Source organism: Phasianus colchicus, chromosome 7 (genome assembly GCF_987193195.1).
Source record: "Phasianus colchicus chromosome 7, bPhaCol1.hap1.1, whole genome shotgun sequence".
Taxonomy (NCBI): Eukaryota; Metazoa; Chordata; class Aves; order Galliformes; family Phasianidae; genus Phasianus; species Phasianus colchicus.
In genome coordinates, this window is record NC_143442.1 from 11,912,445 (window position 1) to 11,933,427 (window position 20,983).

General features: G+C 43.7%; 1 protein-coding gene across 11 annotated transcripts in view; it reads right to left on the reverse strand.

Moving 5' to 3' along the window:
• Positions 1-936: 936 nt before the first annotated feature.
• The window catches only part of MRAS (muscle RAS oncogene homolog), a 34,483-nt gene continuing 14,436 nt past the window's right edge, over positions 937-20,983 (reverse strand). For 8 of the 11 annotated variants that reach the window (XM_031590597.2, XM_090143713.1, XM_031590595.2 and 5 more), the window contains 5 exons: positions 17,601-17,814; positions 8,996-9,149; positions 5,927-6,026; positions 4,566-4,645; positions 937-1,922 (listed from right to left, as the gene is read on the reverse strand). In XM_031590597.2, the coding sequence (XP_031446457.1) occupies positions 1,823-1,922; positions 4,566-4,645; positions 5,927-6,026; positions 8,996-9,149; positions 17,601-17,793 (627 nt within the window). In that variant the 5' untranslated portion in view covers positions 17,794-17,814 and the 3' untranslated portion in view covers positions 937-1,822. Of the gene's footprint in view, positions 1,923-4,561; positions 4,646-5,926; positions 6,027-8,995; positions 9,150-17,600; positions 17,815-20,983 lie in introns of those variants that run through there. The other 3 variants (XM_031590598.2, XM_031590596.2, XM_031590599.2) reach the window with 2 other exon arrangements.

The window sequence follows — 20,983 nt, forward strand, 5'->3', positions numbered from 1 at the left end:
CAAAATAAGGGTCCATGAAAAGTATTTCTTTCCACTTCTCTGTCCTAAATCTATTCCCAGCATCTGTCATTGCTCAGAAGAGGATGGAGGCAGCTGAGCCGGAATTATGCTAAGCAGCTTGCTGAGACAATTGCTGCCTTTTGGCTGTAACAAAGACTGGACAAATGAGGAAGATGTTTTCATTAGCTGCACTCACCTGAAACACAACCAGCAGCCAACTCCCACTTTACAAGGTGGCCTGGCAAAGAGTCAAAAAGTGAAATCCAGCAGCAGGTTATAAAGACAAATACAAACAATTAAGTTCGTGATGATCCACCACCTTCTATGAATCTTCAGTATCCAGTGCCACGATCTGCTGTTCTCAGACACACATCTCTCAAGCATTCACGCTCTGCCAATACTTTCAGTCATGCCAATAAAGCATATCAGAATAGGATTCAACCTGATGAAAAGCAAGTTGTTACTTTCAAAGGAGGTTAGTGACCCCATGAATTGAGCTGATGGCTTCGGTCCAGCAGATGACAAACCATTAAATTAAAGAAAAAAAATCACCACTACAATCCTGACTGCCAATAAAGGTGTGAAAGAAAAACGTGGCCCCTCCAGGATGTGCACAATCATCTTTCTGGCAGCTTGAATGGGTGCGGTTTTTTTGCCTTGCGTTTTCATAAGGCAAAAATATTTAGTCTCTGCTGTTTTCAGTGAAACATTTTAGATATACTAAGCTTATGAAGAGACACATCCCACTTGAACCACATTTAAAACACCTCTTCCTTTCCAGTCATCAACTCTCAGGGAAGAGAAGAAGAAGAATTAAGCCAAAGCCCCATAAACAGATTTTTTTTGTCTGAGTGCAAGATGAGCCTGGGAAAAGCAAAACAATTCATCTACCCCAGAGTGGATTGCAGGGAAAGGTTAAGGAATAATAAAGAAGGATTTAGATCACACCACTTTAAACACATTTATAAGGCAGAAATTCAACACTCAGATAACAAACTCAGTTCACTTTTTACTTCCTCTCTCCTTCCCCTCAACCCCTTAAAGATGCCATACCCTTCCATTTGTAAATTACTTTAATTTAAATACTTCCAGGTTAACAAAACATCTTAACTTTGACATGCCCCAAGTTACAAAACAGAAATAAAACCTCTTGACAAAGGGTAGGAAAAAAAATATATCCAAGCCCAAACCCCCTTTTCTAAGCTGGAGTTTATGGTCTGTGAGCTGGCTGCTCTCCAGAGTCTGACACAATGTCTGGAGCACCCAGAGCAGCTGGAATTCATTTTCTTCCTTCAAATCTATGCACTTTCATATGAAGTTGTGTTTTGGCACTGCTGCATAAGAAAGAGTTCAGTGCAAAAAGTCTAACCCCAGCCATGTTTCTTTGCAACCCAACGCTTGCTGAGCAAACGACCAAAAAAAAAAAAAAAAAAAAAGAGAAGAGGACAAGGAAAAAAAAAGCCCTTTCCCTTCTCCCACACATACACACACGACTGTACCAAATGGGTCTATTCATGGCTGCTCATAAAAGGGTCACAAGGAGAAATGTTTGCAGATAAAACCAACACATTTTTTTTTCTTTTAAACACACACCATGGAGGCCTCTGGAAGGAGCTGGGAACGTCCGAGCATCAAAGTCCTGCTGCTCCTTTCCACCTCCTGCTAGCACTGCTCCATGCAGCCCCACGAGGAGCCCCTCCAGCTGATTGCTGGGGTCCAGATCCCTCGAGCTGCCTCCTCCGAGCCAGAGCTGCTGGGAGCCTCAGGTCATGGTGGGTTGGAAGCAGGAGGGAGATGTCCAAGGTGCTCCTGGGTGCCCCCATCACAAAATTGCACACTGGAGTTTGTGGGAGCCTGTGGCTCGATCCCCCCTCCATTTGGTCTTTTTCTTCTTTTTCTGGCTTTTCTCTGGGATCTGTTGCCTGTTTTGGGAGGGAGGGAGAAAGGGGAATAAGGTGAGGTCAGCAGCCACAAGGCTGGGTCAGACATCTGATTGGGCTATAAATACATACGCTCCCATACAGCCCTTCCACCAACACGTGGACTCTCACACCACACAGCTAACAACAACCACCTCTGTTCTCAAGGAAAGAAACCATATAGAAACATCAAGGCTAAGAGTAGGAATATACATCCTAAGAAGGCACAGTGCCTCTAGCTGCCCTGGGAGAACTACTACCTGCTTTTCTACCAGAGGGCTACTCAACTTACTTGGGAAACAGGAATGCTCCAAGAAATGCAACATCAACCATCACCCAGAGAAGCTGTGGATGCCCCATCCCTGGAGGTATTGAAGGCCAGGCTGAATGGGGGCCTGGGCAGCCTGATCTAGTGGGTAGCAGCCCTGCCTGTGGCAGGGGTTGGCATTAGGTGCTCTTTAAAGTCTCCCTTGCCCTTTAACTCCCTTGAGTTGAATGCCAACTCAAGGCATTCTATGGTTCTATGATTCATTCTACAATTCTATGATACAGGACACCCCAAGACATAAACTGTCCCGGAAAGATTTGGTTTCAGCTGGCACTGTCTCCTAGCCACTGATGTGGATGTGGTTTTGCGTTTTGTTTTTCTGACAAAAGAAATGGCATCTGCTGCCAGCAAGGTTCTGGCCTCCCATGGAACTTGTGATGAGCTCCAGTGCATTGGGAGCAGAATGCGCCCTGTGCCCTTCTCTGTTGCTTGCCCCAGGAAGATTCTGGTAGTAGCCATAGCTGTTAAAAACACAGCTGCCAGCCCACCTGTGCCATGCTGCAGCAGCCCTCATCAGTCAAGTGGGCTGTGAGCAACCTCATCTCATCTGCTGGTGGCTTCTCCCTTCTCTTTAAAAGATGAGGCACTGCTCAGTCATACTGTTTAAAGAGAAATGATGGTGAAATGCTGCATCAGATCCTCAACAGGTGATACACTGACAGTCCTGTGCCATCAAATGTAATACTCAGTCTTGCCAAGCGGTAATAGTGTCAAAAACTTTAGGGGAGCTGTACCTGATCACATCAACCATTCAAATCAGCCCAGAATTGCAAATTCAACAGAAGACTGTGTGGTTCAAACCTGACAGGCAGCCTGTGGACTTAAGTTTTACTGCAAGATAAACTACACAGACATAGGCAGCTTCCATTGACTCAGAGCCTAAATAACCAACCCGAGAGCCTGAACAGTTCAAAATCAGCCTCTTTGCTATGCAACATGCTAGGCATTAAGCTGAGCATTTGGACCAAGCTATCAGGACCAGAATGAGACAAAGCTGGGGGACAAATCACACGTTGTCTTTGATGCCACAGAAAATTTCACATGGGCAGCAATAACCTCATTGTAACTACTTTGGGGAATGAGATAGATCACCTATATTTCAGGTTATGAAGTCCATTTTCAGGGCTTGAAGTTAGTGCTGTCTCATTACAGTACTCCATGCAGACTGTGTCTGGAGTCACGTTATGCAGAGAAAGCAAACAGAGCCTCACCATCTTATTTTTGTTATGTTTCATTTTTTTTTCCCCTAGAGTAGAATAGACTGTGGTAAGAGCTTGCTGTAACAAAAAGTAATATCTAGCCAACTAATGCTGAGTTCCAGAACAGTTGGGAAACAGCCTGGGACATTTCCAACTCTGCTCTGTAGTTCTCCGAAGATTTTCTGCCCCCTGCTTTTCAGATATGTGGGAAGAGTGGGCAGTACCATCTGCTTTTGATAGAGGCTGGCTCGAGGCTGCGCTAAGATATTCACAAGTACAGATATGTTGTGAATAAATGTCTCGTGGTTTAATTGCCAAGCAAGGCACTTTGACTGCATGGTGGGGAGGAGCATTATTTCAGCTCAGCACCCTCCCAACACATGAAAAATGAAGGTCCAGAAACCCCTGCCAGAAAAACAAATCTTCTGAGAGATTTGAAGTTACCAACGAGATGCTGAGGTGTGCATGCAGCTCTTTTCCTGTGAGGCAGCCAGAATTTTGGACAGCTGTACCTTGCCAACAGCAATGGGAGCCGAGTTCACCCAGAGAGCAGGCATTTGCCAAAACGAACAAAAGCAGCTCATGCCAGAACTGGGAACAAACCTCTGCTGTCTGAGGAGGAAACCTGTGGCTTAGCCATTAGATCATGCTGTTTTTCATACAAAAAGGCTTATTTTTTTCCATTTAGTGAGCAGAAAATAGTAAAACTCACCTATGAGATTAAAAAAATAGGCAGCTCTTTAAACTTAGGGCAACATGAGACCTTGAGATGAGAAAGCCATGAAAAAACACATTACTGGCTCACAGCTTTTAATATTGGCCTTTTAAAGCGAATTGTTGTAGTAAGCTCTGCTTTCTTCAATGACTAACTTTTTTTTTTGTCATGGTCACAACTAGTTCTCAAACTGTCTAGCACTGGTATCTCACAAAGGTAACATCCTGTTAGTAACATTCATGTGCATGTATAGAACAAGGAAGATTACTAAAACCCAGAAATCAACTACCCCCAACCAGCTCATCTCACCCCCACCCCCCCAGATGTTGGCTCCCGGCTCTCCAAGCCAGGACTCCTGCATGTCTCATCCACAGGCACCAACTGCACCAAGGTTTACAGCTTACCTTATTACCCTTACAAGATCATGGAAGGCCTTGTCAACATTTAGAGGTGGGTCCTTGGCACTAGTTTCTATATACGGAATCTGAGGGAGAGAAGTGTATCACAGAAGAGGTAACTATCAGCTTATACGTTGGAAACAAACCAGTTTCAAAATGAAAAACACTCTACAGGAAGGAGAAATGCGGTGTTTAAGATACCAGAGAAGTACCAGTAAACAAAATGTTGTCATGACACTACTATCAACATCTTCACTCTTAAAGAAAACTTGGATTTAGGGAAGAGTGATCACAAGACTCCATGTAGCCAGATGTTCTCTCTTCCTAGGTTGTGTTTGTAGACACAGCAATTGCTGATGGTGATTGAAAGATGAGCACTTGCCAAAAATTCTTGTTTGCCCCATCTTATTAGGACAGCAGCATGAATATTTCATGACTAAAATTCCCCTTTGGTGTAAAATGATCTTCTTCTTCAAAGTCTAACAAACAGATGGAGCCTCCTAGAGCACTTGTCCAGCATGCTGGCAGATTGATAAAATTGCCCTCTTATGAAGCATTTACATGCACATCCTTTTCCAAAGTGTGTACATACTGATGGGTGCAACGTGTTGAGCGTAGTTTCAGTGTACTGGCTCTTACAGCAGTGAGTTTTCTTGGGTAGGGGAGGGAATGAATCTGCCCTGCCAAACTCTCATCATGCCTTGTTTAGAAACACAGAGCAGTTTGCCATCTAAGCACAGCAAGCTGCCAAAAGGTCTCAGGCTTGTTTGCTTTTATCTTTACCTCTTGATTAAGCACCTCCCATGGGAGATGTTGCCTCCCTCTGGGTATTCAAGACTTCTGGCATTTACAGGTGATTAGTGAAGTATCGTGTGATCTACACCAATCCAAGAGCAACTTCTCAGGCTAAACTAGTGTGAATAATGCAGAGCTAGGATGGTGGGCCACATTTATATAGACTTCACAACCCTTTAACTTCATGATCTTTAACAAGTTTATTTCATATGGACACCTGGATACACTTCCTAACTTCTGACTCCACTTTTTCAGTCCGAGAGGTTGTGCTTTCTTCCCTCATTTTGAACATTCACATTTCTCACCATTTGCAGACAGCTTATGTACATGACTTTATGACAGCCACAGATTTGCTGTAGCCTGGCATGCAGTAGAGCTTCTAGTTTCAGTAATGAACTGACCCTACTCTGAGGGAACTCTATAGCTATGGCTTTGTGGTAGATTAAAATGCAATTGCAAATGTTCAATTCTAAGAAAAATACTTTAATTCAGCTCCATATAAGCAGGTAATTCAATTCTGAATGCCTGTAATGGTACTTAAAACAAGCAATTAAACAATTTTACAGACTTACATTATGTTTTGTTGCCATTTCTCTTCCCTGTTCTCTTGTAATTTTCCGTAAATGCATTAGATCAACTTTGTTTGCCACCAAAATCATTGGAAAGGACTCCCTGGAAAAAAAGAAAATGAAGCAGTTATTAGGAGGCTACAATACAAAACACTAAGTTTCACTTTCTAATACTGACATCAAACATTTTCAACTACAGATGTACCATGTAATTATAAAGAAATATAAGGATAGATCATACAAACATACATCAGACCCCAGACTGAACTGCCATGCACATTCATAAAAATTTACCTTGACAACATGCACACATCCACCCTTATTTCACAGGGATTTCAGGAGCTTATTAAATGCCATCATAATGCTGAGTAATGGAGTGAACCACAGAGTTAGTCTGCCACTATAAAAAGAAATTAACAGAGGCATGGAAGCAAATCTTGAACAAAGAAACAGGACTCTTTTATAACAGTTAAGGCATCTCAATAGCAGCATACCTTACAGCTGCTCATCACTACAAGGTAATAAAAAGTCAGAGGAATTGGTGTCAGTTCATGTCCTGTGGAGAACAGCACAATGCTTATCCACTGAAAGCAGCCATACGGGAAGAGAAGACAGACTTGGAGTTCACACTTAGGGAGACATCAAATTGGGAAGAAAATGATGGGGCAATACTGTGATTACCCCAAGACCAGCAATGGTAGCTGGGTGGAGGCTGTTCTGGGAGCAAGAACACAGTCTTGCTACATTTCCAGATGCTATTATCTACTATCTTCTGCTTCTCATCATAGAGCAAAAGCATGATGAACAACAGTTCTTCTGTACCAAAACCATCTTGCGTGGTATTATTACTCAGTATTTCTTTAACTTTACCAGGCATGTGAGTGATCGTCTTCAGACACTACAAGGGAAGAGTTGTGTGAGGCTTTCCTGACAAAGCGTGGATGATGGTACAGGCCTGTGTAGCTCCAGGGATTACACTGAGCCAGATCATGCTATGGGAGGTGCTGGCAGCATGGCTCCTTCCTGCTCCACCTCCCATACGAGAGCCTCTCCTTCAGCTGCAATACACAGAGCAAAGCTGTGCTGCATGGCCTTTACCCACTGCTATGAAGGAAGAGGTAACTGCCAATAACTGATGTTTACTGCAGCATTATTCTCTTATAGTTAACTTCATACCCTCCTAAAATGATTCCAGTGTTCTCTGCTGTAACGGAGCTGATTTTATTAGAGTAAGGAGCAGCTGGCTGCAGTCACTGTTGCATAAAAGATTTCCCTGGATTTTCAAACAGAGTTCCTGTGTCATTTTTCATTGAGATGATAAGGGCTTCATCTTCTCCCTGGCATGTTGCCCATTGCTCTGGCTGGAAATGCACTGTACTGTACTCTGCATTTTAAATAGGTCTTACAGTTATTGATTCAGATAATGTGCATTTGATTTAACATTTACACCTGAGCACTGACACATCTTGACTCTGTCTATTCTGGAGCAAAACACTTGCTTGGATTATTTGATTCCTTTTGGCTTGTGGCACATTGATAAGAGAAGGATTACATTTGGTCAGCATCTCATTTGCCTTGTTTACATTGGGCATAAAACTCTGTGTGAACTTTGCTGTGATTTGTGTGACTACTATTTGGACAAGCTGCTACAGTTGGAAGCTTTACTGTAATTAAGGTTATGAAGAAAAAAGGGACAGAGGTTTTAAGCAGTAGCCTGCAATTGCTTTTAGATCTGGAGTCCTCAAAACTGACTGCTAGCCTGAAAACCTGAGCACAGGCCTAGCAGGATGGTTTATTCATGCTGTTCAGAAAAATCACTGCAATAGGAACAATCTCTGCATGAAGTATTGCACTCCTGGCACTATATACTCCAGCGTGGGGAAACACAAGCAGTTTCGTGAGCCTGTTTCACTTCCTGGTTCTCACATGCTGCTGCTTGTTTGTACGGCATAAGGAGGGCTAGAAGTTTCAGTCCAAAGCAAAACAACGAACGCTGCATCCTATTTTCACAAAGCTAAGTTAGACAAAACCAACATCTGCTTGCGGCAGGTTACAGGAAACACTTTGCTGTCTTCCTCATCTTTCAGAAACAGGGTGAACTTGCCCTAAGCTAAGCCAGCAGTGAAGGAAACACCATCATTATCTGGGAGGCAGACTGAGTGACTGACGTTTTTGTTCATTTAGATGAAATCAAAGGGTGGATTTTCCTCTACTTTCTACTCTCATGGGCTCTGTTCTGGACGCTTTACTGGAAGAGCTGTCAGCTATGAACCTCACATGATACGCATCCACCCTTCCTGTGGGGAAGTTATTCAGAGCTGTGAAAGGAAGCCAGCAACAAGGTCCGAACCCTCCGGTGGCTTTTCTTGATGACTTCCATAATTAACAGCTATTATGAACGGAACAACTAAATGTTTAAAAGCTGTAGACAAATAAGGGCTTAATTCACACTCCACTTAGTGCGAAAGGACACCCTCCCTTGAACTGGGAAGGGAAGAGGGAGTTACCTGAAAGATAAGGCCCTGGTAGCTTCCTTTAGGTCTGTCAGGATGGATTTGCTCACCATAGTAATCCTCCAGTGCTAATTTCTCCCACATGTACACAGGGAGTGGAGCAGCCGACCAGTCTTGCTTTCCCCCCCTGCCCCACTGAGATGTTTCATTCATTGAAAACAGTTGCTACATAGCACAATGCATTAACTGAATTTATTCCCTTTTGAGAAACACAATGCCTCCCAGTCTAAGGCGTCTTCCCCTCCCAGATATTTGTTCCCAGGCCCATATAAGGTAGAACCTTCTAAGGTTTGTCTGGCATGACCAGGTACTCTTGCTGGAGCTTCTCCCTTCCAAAACCATTTCACTTCATTATAGGATTCCATCCATCAAACTTTTCCACATGAAAAGCAAATCAGAAAGCTTATCAGAAAGGTATCTCTTATCCCACATGCAGACCTACAAACCTACAAAGAGCACACAAGAAGTTGCCCTGAAACAAGCAGGAGGTCTCAGGGACCTGAAACCCCTCAGCATGGTCTGCAGCAGGGCTGGGGAGTGCCAGTGGTGCAGCACCCACCTGTCTTTGACTCTGAGGATCAGCTGGTGGAAACGGTCCACATGCTCAAAGCTGGCCTTGTCTGTCACAGAGTAGACTATAAGGAAACCATCTCCAGTCCTCATGTACTGCTCCCGCATCGCGCTGAACTCCTCCTGGCCTGCCGTGTCCAGAACTAGGACAAAAGAGAAAGGTGTTTAGTTACTGAGTGAAACAGCAGCTGCTGTGCCACATGGCCCTTCTGCATCTTGGTGGACTTGGTCCTCCCAAAGGCTGCAAGATTCAGTGCAAGATTGAAAGCAAATTGGAGGAAGAAAGTGATAGAGAAGAGAGCTATATGCATATTGGTATCTTTCCAAGTGTCAAACACTACCCATGGAACCTGGGGAACTGCTTCTCTGGCAAGATATAGCTCAAAGTGTCCTGCAGCCCCGCCCTCCAACACTCTTCCTGTTCCTGCTCTCACTGATCCCTGCATGGACAAGGAAAGAGCAAGTAAGTGACAATTTAAATGTCAGGGACAACCCAGAGACTGTGATGAAGCAGAGCTGGGAGATAACCTGGAATGATAGCTGCATGCCTTTTCCCTTTCTCACTGCCTGGATATTATTTCTACACAATTATGCGCTTTCAGAGCAAGATGGTACAGAGCAGGAAAACTGTTTTCCTGTACAGCTGCAGAGTTAGCATCTACTGCCCACAAGTGACAAGGAAAGCCCTGGGCACTGGTGGATGGAGACAGTGTCAGGTGTGTACTGCTGACAGAGCAGCAGGGCTTGATGCGAGTTTTTCTAGTCCAAGCAGGCCCACAGTCCTAGGAAGACACTCCCTGCAGGGTAAGTACTCCAGCTGCCCTCATTTCCAGATGAGGCTGGGATAAAGCCCACTTCGCTGCCAGCATTACATGCTGAATCAGCAAGGGTGGCCATGTGGGGACATGCTCAACATGCTACGCAGCACACCACAGTACTCTGTGTCTAGAGGAAAGGCAGCTGTGCTGGAGGAGGTACTTGACAATGGCAGACCCCTTAAAACTCCTCAGTCGTATTCATTTGCCTCCCCTCACTTTGAAAACCTGAAGGGTAAAAAGGGCTTCCAGGCTCTTATAAAGAACCCAAGATTGGGGCTTATTTGCTGAGTAGCTAGAACTTGCTGGAAAGTCACGAGTATCCTTTCACAGCTCTTTATCCCACTTCCCTCAAGTCTAGGAAACAAGGGTCTCAGCTCAAAGGCATCCAAGGCTGTTTCTAAGGACTGTAGAAAAAAAGAGAACAGGAAGGAAGAAGAAAAGAAGATAAAAGGAAGAAAAAAACAACCCAAAGACACTGCATGCACTGGTGAATTTCTACACCCTGAGCAGAAGAGCTACTATGGAAGAAGGCCAAGACTATGCGGCTGGAATGGAAGTGGAAATCAATCCTTCCTATCCACCCAACCTGTAAGGAGAGGTTGGGCTGCCCTCATCTGACTCTTGAACCAGCTGGAAGCGATGGGAGCTGACTGCCAGCCCTACATACACTCCCTTCCCTTCTTACACACACACACCCAACGTGTGGAGGAGTGGGACAGCTTCTAGCAGTGGGCTGGGCTCTCCTGCCATTCCCCCTCCTTCCTAACACTAAACACAAACAGGGCTGCTGTGTCAGCAGCCACTATTTACAGGGAATTCATCTGCAGCACTCTTGGAAAGGAGAACAAGTCCAGACAGCACTGAAAATGGCACTTTGGAAATTTAGGCAAGACGACATGCAGCAGTAAAAGTTAATTTCCTATTCACGCAAACTAAAGGGTCATAGATGTGGCCAGAAGTTGGCCCTGCTTCAGCTTTAGATGTGCTCTTCTTAAAGACAGCCCTCTATATCCTAATGGTTTTCACAATTTGTGTAGTGCAGAAATCAGAGTGGAGAGTGCAATTGGGATACTTTTGTAGGGAGAACTCGGTCACATCCTGGAAAGCATCAGCTCCAAAAGAGGGACAGAGGCAAGCAGCTTTGCCTCTAGTGTAATGCTGTAGCATAAAACCTTAAGGACTGTAATACACTGAAATGGAAAAGCAGCAAGCAGAAATCTTGGGAAGGTGAAACTGGGAAGGATATTTGGCTGACTTCCCAACAGGGTGAGGAGATTTAGGACTTCAGCTAGCACGCTTCCCCTTAAAATCCTGGTTTCTGCAACAGGATGCCAGGAGACTTAGAAAAAGTAATAAGTAGAAAAGAATTGTGAGCTCTATTCCCTTGGTACTCTTTAAAATCAGCACTCGGTACTCTGACTGTCAGTTGCCACCCTGGCAACACATAAAAGCCAAAGTGGAAATAAGGCTGGAGGAAAGCACAGCAGGTGCTCATTCTTCCAAGAACTGAAATCAAATTCATGGACTGTGCAGTGCAGAAAGGGCCTTCTGACAGCAGGTTTGGTTTAGTTTCCACAAACTTCACTGAAGAGGAAGGAGGGAGAAACTAATGAAAACCTATGGGTGAGCAGTAAGAAACCAACAACAGTCTGAAGTAGGAAGAGACATTCGAAGTAGGCAAAAGTCTTATTACAGAGCTTTAATGCAAACTGGCTGGAGAATAAACTAAGAGCAATTAGCCTTCAGAGCCCAGCATGAGGTCTCTTGCTTGGTGAGTGAAAGGTTGCTAAGCAAAGAGATAGCCTTTTCTGCTTTCCACCTGTAATTAACTCTACGTTAATCCTTAGAGCTTTACACATCATTTCCCTGTGAGTTCTGATGGGTTGGACAAGAGCATGGCTGCTCAGAGAAAGTACATCTGAGTAGATGTAGGAGCCCAGAAAACCTAAAATTAGAAGCACTCAGTGCTTCCAGGTGTGGATGTTTTCTGTGTGGCAAATCCCTATAACAGAGTGCTCTGAGTGCCCATCCAAAGATACAGGCATGTAAATCTAAGCCAAGGACAGAGACATACTGACTATGAAATTCAAGCCATGACACTACTTCTCCCAAAGCTTCCACTGGATTTAGCTCAGATTAAGAAATGGCATTCCCAGCTTTGAGGCAGCTCAGATCTGGTTGTGCAGGAGAGTTCCTCTTTTTCCACACTAAAGCAACACTCCCTCCTGTGTCTTTAACTGTACATTGCTGGGCAATTAGGTATACAGACCAACATGAGAGTTCCTCCACTGCCTCACCAAAGGGCCAAAGATGACAAGACAGGCACTTAGAGCACATTAAATCTTTTTCCTATCTTCCATTCAATAAATAAATAAATAAATAAAAAATACATATATACACTAGTGGCATCCACACATAACTGTGGCCAGACCTGAAAGCAGCCCTCGGAGCACCTTGTATTCTAGAAAGGTGGTTGTGTACCACACAGCTCAGGGGCAGGACAGTTCTTCATGCTCACATTGATTTCCTGCTCAGAAAGGCAACTACAATGTGCATGACCTGATTTTTGCAAGCAGTCCCTTCAACTACGTATACATAGCATACGTGCAAACCTTTAAGGGGCCGGATGGGTCTGCAGGCAGACAGGAGCCAGGGATAGGAGCAGCAGCAAGAAGTCTGACTCCAGGCATTTTCTGCCTCTTCAACAACTTAATGCAAAATACAGAAAAAGTCCCTGGAGCAAAGAGCAGAACTAGGAATGTGGCACCATCAGGGGAATGCTGTCATCATGGGCTACAGAGCCAGACTCTTCTTGGCACTTCTCTCCGAGTCTTGATTTTCTCTTTGCACAGCAGCTCCGCTTCCAAAGGTGGGGCCAGAGAATCTCCATTTCCAGCTACTCTGTGGCTTGGTAACTCTGGTCAAGGGAAAACTTAACTTGAACTGACAAGACAGACCTAACAGTTTCAGGCTGAAGAAAGCCATGTCCAATCTTCACCCTCCCATCAGCAGTAGTCTGGTAGAGGGTAGTCCTCAGGGACATTTGGTTTAGCTGAGAAATTGGTATTTTGGGTGCTGAGCAGACAGGGCAGAGGGGCCCCACAGCTTGTATGTTGTATTCCTGCACCCCAAATCACCCTGTAGAGATTTGGAAGGTGCCACAAGCAAGGAGAGGCAAAGAGATTTGCTTGGTCTCTCTGATTGTCAATGGTCTGCTGAGATACAGCCACACTGCCTCTGGTGTGAGAACCCTCCACAGGGTTAAACATGTGATGAAAAACAATGGGGCTCTCATAAGCCCTTCTTCTGTGCCCTAAATACACAGATGTTATAACATGGAAAACCCGAGTACTTGAATTCTTGCCCTTTCTTTAAGGAAAGAGAAAAGGGGAGCCTTCAGAAGAAAGGCTGCCACATCAACGTACAGAATAAAGATGGGAGCCCTTAAAGGAGTTCTTTTCTAGCAAAGGGCAAGTATTCAAAAGCCTTGTGTTTTCCATGTTGCAACATCAAAATTTTCCTGGCAGGAAAAAAAAAAAAAAATCCCCACAACCCAAGACAAAAAGCCCTCTTTCAAGGTTGCAAAATCCAAGCAATCAAGGGAGGAAAAATACTGTATACACAAATAAGAGAATGAAAGCACAAACTTCACTTGAATTTTAATTCTGTCAATGACATTACCCAAAGTTTAAAGAAATAAAACAAGCGAGCTGCAAAGCAACCATTCTGCCTGGAAGTCTAAAGTGACCTCTGCTCTCCCTCTGGCCTCATGGCTGAATTGTTCCCAAGCTTCCCAAAGAGAAAAGCAGACAGCCTGTCCAGAGATGACTAGCAGAAAAACCCTCTCCAAAAAGGAATGCATGGGTGACATGGGTGGAGAGAGCAGAAAGAACCCAGGAAAAAGAACAGTGCTTGCTGCTATTCCATGGGCATGCACACCAGGTCCAGCCCAATGCAAGGACGCACAAGGATTGAGATGGGGACTTGTATAAAGAGAGAGAGGAAAAAAAAAGAAAAAAGGGAAAACTAAAGAAAGTAGTAGGAAGACAATTTGTAGTCAGCGGAAATTTCACCTTAATGATTCTGGTGGGAGGAAAGAGGAGAAAGAGACCACAGTCACCCAATACACAGGCACAACTCCTTGCTCTGCTGCTATCAACTGGCACAGCTCTACGAGCAGCTAAGGGTTTAGCCCAATTCATCACCACGTCCAAGCCACTTGACTGTGGCCATCACTTCCTCTCTTCATCATCACCTTTTTACCTGCATCTGGTTTATGAACTACAAGGAATTTGGAACCATTGGGAATTTTCCTGTACTCCACTTTTGGTTTCATGCCCAGATGAATAATTCCATATTGGCACTTCACAGCCATATCAAAAGAATCCTCCGCTAAGTCAGCCTGCACACAGAAGGGAGCATACCAAATTAATGATAGCAACTCAACTGGAGCAACACCTAATCAAAGCAGATTAACCCTGGTCCCCACTTAATTCTGACCTGATGCTTCTATATAGCACCTGCATGCGGATGCATTTAACCAAGAACATCACCATGCTGATTTCAGTATGAACAGCAGGGAATAAATGAGGATAACATATGCAGAGAAAATTGGAGGCTGATTTCAAAGCCTTGTTGGAGATGCAGAAATCTAAAAACAAGGGATAACTACAAACTGCCTGTACATCTCTTACGCAAGTTAAGTGCCTCGTTCCACTCTATGGCACTTGTTCTCCAAACAGTGAATCGATGGTCCCAGAAAACTGATGTTAAGGCCACCAATCAAGTATTTCTGCACTCAGCAGCCAAGCTGGACTTGAATACACCAAGTACAGGTCACTCAGTGTTCTGGGAGGCATGAAATTATTACAGATTCTTCTCCCTTAAGAGTATATGGACCCATCTATGCCAGAGAAGAAGTGTGTAAAAGATGAGTATCACCTCAGGCTTGTCTCTAAGGTCTGAGATCTGAAATAAAAGCCCATTCTATTTAAGTCTACTATCAATGAGAGATTTCAACAGAAAACAAAAAACCCAAGTCAAACACTTTATCAAGCTGCCAGTCGGTGCTGTAATGCTATCAAATAAATGTGGGTGTAGGTCTTCACAGAGGGAAGCCAAATGCTTTACACAAGCTGAATAGCACAAGGTGGGGATTTCTTAGTGCATTTTTTGTTTTATTTTGTTTTTAACCAACATAATGCTAGTGCAGATATTAAGTACTGGAAATGCTTTGTATAGAACTGCTCAGGCTACAGCCTAGGAGAATGGGCTGTATGTTTTGTTTTTTTATTAAGTTGTTGGATGCCAATATATAAATATTTTAATCAACTATTTCTGCAAACTTAGAAACTTATGGTACACCTCACACTATGCCCTCACTAGGCAGTCTTATCTTCTAATACTATTTCCTATTTTGAAGGTGGGCAGGGTGAGGCAAAAGTCTCTCTTACCCCCCTTTCTCCCCCACAACAAGCTCAGAGAAAAAAAACACAACAAAAAACCACTCCCCATAAAGAACTTGCTATAAAGCCAACTGGAATGTCTAGAATTCATCATGATGCATCTGTACCCTTCCTATCATGTTTGTCCCTAATTTTATACCATAATTGATTCATGCAGCCACATGTAACCACAAAAAGAGCAGCTGCCCAAGTGTATGAGAATGTCTTAGATCCAAGTCCCATGACACAGAGCTGTGGTAGGAGACATGTGATAGTCAGTCTTCAGCCCTATTTCTACTGGGCAGATGGTAAAGGCTAAGCTTCTGCTTGTTGGAAAACAACCTCCTTCTACACTCCCACTCCAGGTCAGATTTTTCTTGAATAAAAATGTTCAGTGAAAGATGCCTGAAAGGCTGTTTCAGTCAATGCCAACATGTACAGTAGCTGATACCAAAATAATAGAATAATAATAGCATATTAATAATATTATTATTATAGCAGAGAAAATAAAGGTAGCTAGTTTTAAAGGGTTGGATTATGGACTAAAGAGATATACATGAGAGAATGGATTTCATTTATAACAGGATCTTTTTATTTATTTATTTTTTTAAAGCAGCACTAGCATTTAAAAAACAAAGTTACACGAGTACATTATGTGATGGTCAACTGAGAGCAGGTGTCTCTGATGCAAATAACATCATGAGATGTACTTGCAAAGGAATATTGATGAAGTAGATGTTCATCAGCGACCAACTGCTGACATATGTAAGTGAACAAATGTTGGCAAGATTAAGGTATATTTAAAAAAAAAAATGAGCTAAGGCTGTTCTTTAACACTTGGGAGGTCATGGGGGCCATCCGTACTCAAACAATTGCATCTGATAAACCCTTAAGAGTACAACTAAGATCTCAACTAGATGAAATTTATTGGCCTTCAGAGTAAGCTGTGTAACCCTCCATGTTCCACCACTAATGCCAATCTCCTGTTTCTCTGTCCCTGTACACCAATTTTACACATGTTAAGAAACAGTCATCTTGAATGCTTTCATGGTAAGACTGCTGAGGTAGGAGCCTGCTGCAAGCAGGTTAAATTTGGTTCAGTGTACTTGGGTAATTAAGGCTCAAAGTATTTGCTTACTTCATGCACAACCTAATTATTATATAAAGCCAAACAAAACTTTTAGCATTTTGATAGCAAGACTGCCCTTAGAGCTCTCGTCTGTCTTATGCAGCACAAACTGAAAGGTCACAGTTTTAGGTAAAAACACTGCTTCTTCCTCACCTGCAGAATCAGATGGGTGGGTGTGGTTTTTTTGTTCTGTGGTTGTTTTTTGTTTTTTTTCTTAAGAAAAAAAAAAGCAATTTTTCTTCAGAGAACTGAAAAACCCTGGTTATAGCAGCTCTCTAGACTGCTACTCATATTTAAGTAATATAGGTAACTAGATATGAGAACATCATGCCTGAAAGATGGGAGTTGAGAGATGTTACAGTTCTTCCCTGTCACTGGATGAGAGCTTTGATTAAATGCTCTTTCTAGTTACAACCCTAATTCAGTTGCCCTCTTACCAGTATTTCCCAGGACAAAAGCTATCTACCAGGGATACCTACCCCAAATGTCATTTTCAGCATGGTATAACCATGCATAGACACTGCCTAAAGTTCCATGTTGGGGAGTTCACAGTTGGCAGAGCTATGGGGTAGTCATTTTTGAAACATAGCCAGCTACAACAATTCCCTGTGCAAACAGCAGAACAGACACTATACTAATGGGAAAGTCCAGAGTTTCTCAGCAAAACAGTACAGCAGTTCAGTATTACCTATGAGAAGAAAGCATAGATTTAACTAGAAGTTATATGCTTTTTTCTTCCTTGTAGCACTGTTGAAGCACATGGCATGCTCCTTAAAGCCTCTTTAGGTCAACTCTACTAGAGGAGGTCACCATAGTAGCTCACAGCCTGTCCACACAACCCTAACAAATCCTCCTTGCTAAATGCAGAGGAGGAAAATAGGTGCCCTTTGGTCATTCTGAAGACTGACAAGATAGACGCAAGCAGCCTGGAAACCACCACTCAAGACAATCTACTGATTTTCACACTCCTTCAAGAAACAGCTCTGTGCAGAACTGGAACCAACGCAGACAGAAGTAGAAGCTTTTCTGGAGATCAGCTACAGACCACATGCTACTATTCACAGGACAGCTTGTAATAAAATCCCTGGCAGCCCACAGCACAGGAGGAACACAAAAGTACAATATACTGTGGAAGATACTGAGGTCTACCTGTTCTCATGTTTAGCAAGAAAAGAAAGGGGACCACAAGAGTGGCTTGCTCACCATCAAGAATTGCCCATTGCCCGTCTATTTCTGTGTGCTTCAGATAGGAATCTTCAATGGTTGGATCATAGTCTGGCACAAAAATCTTCTGGAAGAACTGAATGGTGAGAGCACTCTTCCCCACGCCGCCATCTCCAACCACCACCAGCTTGTACGTGGGAAGGTTTTCGCTGGGAACAGCACTGGTAGCCATGCTTCCACTGTGTTAAACCTGCTGGAGAAAGAGACCATCTCTGGTTACTTGTTAGTGAAAAACAAGAGCAACGTGCACCAGGCAACTCTGACCAGGTACCTAAGAAGTGAAGAAGAGCTCCACCAGGGGTTCTCCCCTGCATGCTAGCACTCAAAGTCCTTCTGGCCCACAGCACAGCGTGTACCCTCCCAACAGCTCCCTCCAACATCCCAAGCCCAGCACTTCCATGGGCAGACAGCACCCCAGCTGCAGCTCATTTACACAGGTCCCAGTCTGTAATGCTGGCTAATTGTCACCAAACACATGTCCTGCCGGCAGACAAGAACACACTTAACTGCTTTTCTCTCTCTCAGCCTCAAGTCTGAAAAATGAAAACCAAGAAACACACACAGAGGGCAGCAGGCCAGGAACTACAGGTGTTTTTTGTTTTGCTCTTTTGGAAAAAAACTGCCCTGGCAGGAAGGCTGGTTTTATGGCTGTGACACAGCCGTGAGAGTCAAGAGATGAGCTTCTCCTTGTGTGTGGCCTGTCCCCCAAGATGACAGCAGAAGAATTGATTTTTTCAAGAGACAAAACAAAGTCACCGAGTGCAACTGGACAACAGCACACGTGGGTGTGAAGAGGCTGTGCTGGAGGGAGTGCTTCACACTGCCATAAACCATCAGCATCCTGATTGGTATCCACATTAAGCTACCACAAGCTTGTTGGGAGTTCTCATTAACTGCGGGGATTTTTCTCAACTAAGAGCACTTCCTAGCTTTATTGGGAACTCTGGCTGGCAACGCTACTCACAGCAGGAGGGGTTGGAACTAGATGACCTTGAAAATTCCCTCCAACCTAAGCCATTCTATGATTATGGCCCTCCAAGTTTAGTCTTTGCTTTCTCTAGCTCTGTTCTCCCAAACCACTATTTCAATTTATTGCAGATTATTGAACCATAAAGGCATTTCTCACTTACAGTGCTTGGGAGTCCTGCATTCCTTATTATATAGCAAAGATCCTACCCTTCCACAAAGAGCTTTTCACAGCTCTTCTAACCAGCTTCTCACCCCCACTACACACCCACTTTCCCATGCATGCGGGCAAACACATGAAAGGAGGCAAAATAAAATCAGATGTGAATATTCAAATTTGAGTTTGCTTTACTTATGGGAAAAAAGATTCTCAGGCCAAAGCAGCCTGTAGAATCCAAGCTGTAATCAAAAATGTATCTCCTGAAATATTCGGTGTCAGCAAGTGACCCCAAAGCATGCTATGAGAATGCTGTTCAAGTCATAGCAATGCTAAAAGACAATGTAAAGATAATGCAAATGATTCACCATATTGTGTATATGCATTTTTGCCTGCAAGCAGGCATAAGAACAAGGTTTATTTGTTTATTTTTAAATGAGGGAGTCTTCCCTCCTCCTTTCTGCCTAACACTACATTACATATGATAAAGTACAGCTTGTGTCAGGGGTGCTTCTGAAAATACAGAATAACTTGCTATCTGCATAAGCTGTATGTTGGTATAAGTTGAGTGCCTTGACCTCTAACTAAAGCTATGTAATAGACTTCTTCTGGGGCCAAATGTATAGGAACCATCCTAGATTTTCCTCTAAAAACAAAGCCCTGTTAAAAAGAAAAGGGGTTACCACAGAGGTGAGATCGCTGGGGCTGGTGGGAACTGCAAAGACTTCTTGTCAAACACTTGACACAAGCCAACGTTTTCAGAGTAAGGAGAAATACAACCAAGCCCACTTGTTTCTAAACTGTCTGGAAAAATTCTTGAAAACAGCATTTCCACCTTTAGGAACAGCAGATGTATGGAGAGAAGGGGATGAAACACAGCTCTGTTCTCACCCACTCTGATTTCAACTCCTCAGTACAGTCCTGAGGGAAAGTTTCTTACCTCTGTTTTGCTGAGAATAAGCAATTTTTCTCATTTTTACAAGATCACGCTATCAACAGGCAGCATGCTTGGTTTGCAGGAATCTACCAATTTCAACCAGCTCTCTCATGCTGGCTCACAAGATCAAGCTTTATTTCAGCATTATCATGCTAGAGTCAGAAGATCCTTAGAGGCTCCTTAGAACTAAGACTCTGTCTAAAAGCTGTCCTCAATCACTTCCCAACACATTTGACAACAATTTTTTTGCTCTGCCTGTGGCCGCAGCTTCACCCCTGCTTTATTTACACTGGAGTGCCCAGGAGTCAGCCACCCTGTGCGTCTCCAATGTGCCGTATGAAAGACCGATTGTTGCTCGCAATGCAGAGGACAGGACACAGATGTGAAAACCACACTTGGTTTGTGCACAGTTTTGACCTCCTCACAAAACCGCAAGCTACTGCTCAGCAGCATTAAGTACCAGCCCCTTTAACTCCCTCCTGAGAAGCCTTGAGCTTATCTTGCACAGAACACTTCCCAAAGTACTAATATAACATTTAGCCCATTGTACAAACTGACTGTCCAACATGTAAAGGGGTCAAATCAGTGTTTACTTGCAGTTACTTCGTTACACCGTATGTTTAAGTTCCAGACTGAGCAACATAGAGCCTGCAGAGAACCAACCAGAATATAACTGGGAAAATAAAATTAATTAGAAAAAAAAGATCAATCAGGCACTGTAAGCTAGTTTGTTGAGTACAAAAACTGCATTTAGGTGATGTCAGCATGAATGGACAAAACCTTCTATCCTTGTGTCAAAAGGCAGCACATGAATGTTTCTGCATGGGTGTTTCTACTGTGTCAGCATCCACCAGCAGCGGCGGGGCCCCAGCATGCTGCCCAGATGTGCCACCCTCAGCACACTGCTGAAGGTCCCCTGAGGCAATGACAGCCAAACTGCCCAAATCACTTGAGTATTTCCTAAGGAGTGCCCCTGTGCACTCTAGACATGAATACGTGTTCAAAGCCAGACATGTGTTTCAACAGACACCAGAAGTGTTCATGAAAAAGTTTCCACCTCAGAAGAGAAAGCAGTGCTCCCAAACCTACCAGCACATAATGCAAATCTCCAAAATCCAAGTACTTCCACATCTCTACACCTCCACCTGCCTTGACAATCAAAGCAGGAAGACGGATCATGCCTCGATGAGATTATAATCTCAACCATCTAATAAATCATCCCTTGAAAACAACATATGTCACCTCCTGGAAAGCATTAACCACTTACAAAGGTGCGCAGAGCTTCACGCTGCTGGTTACATC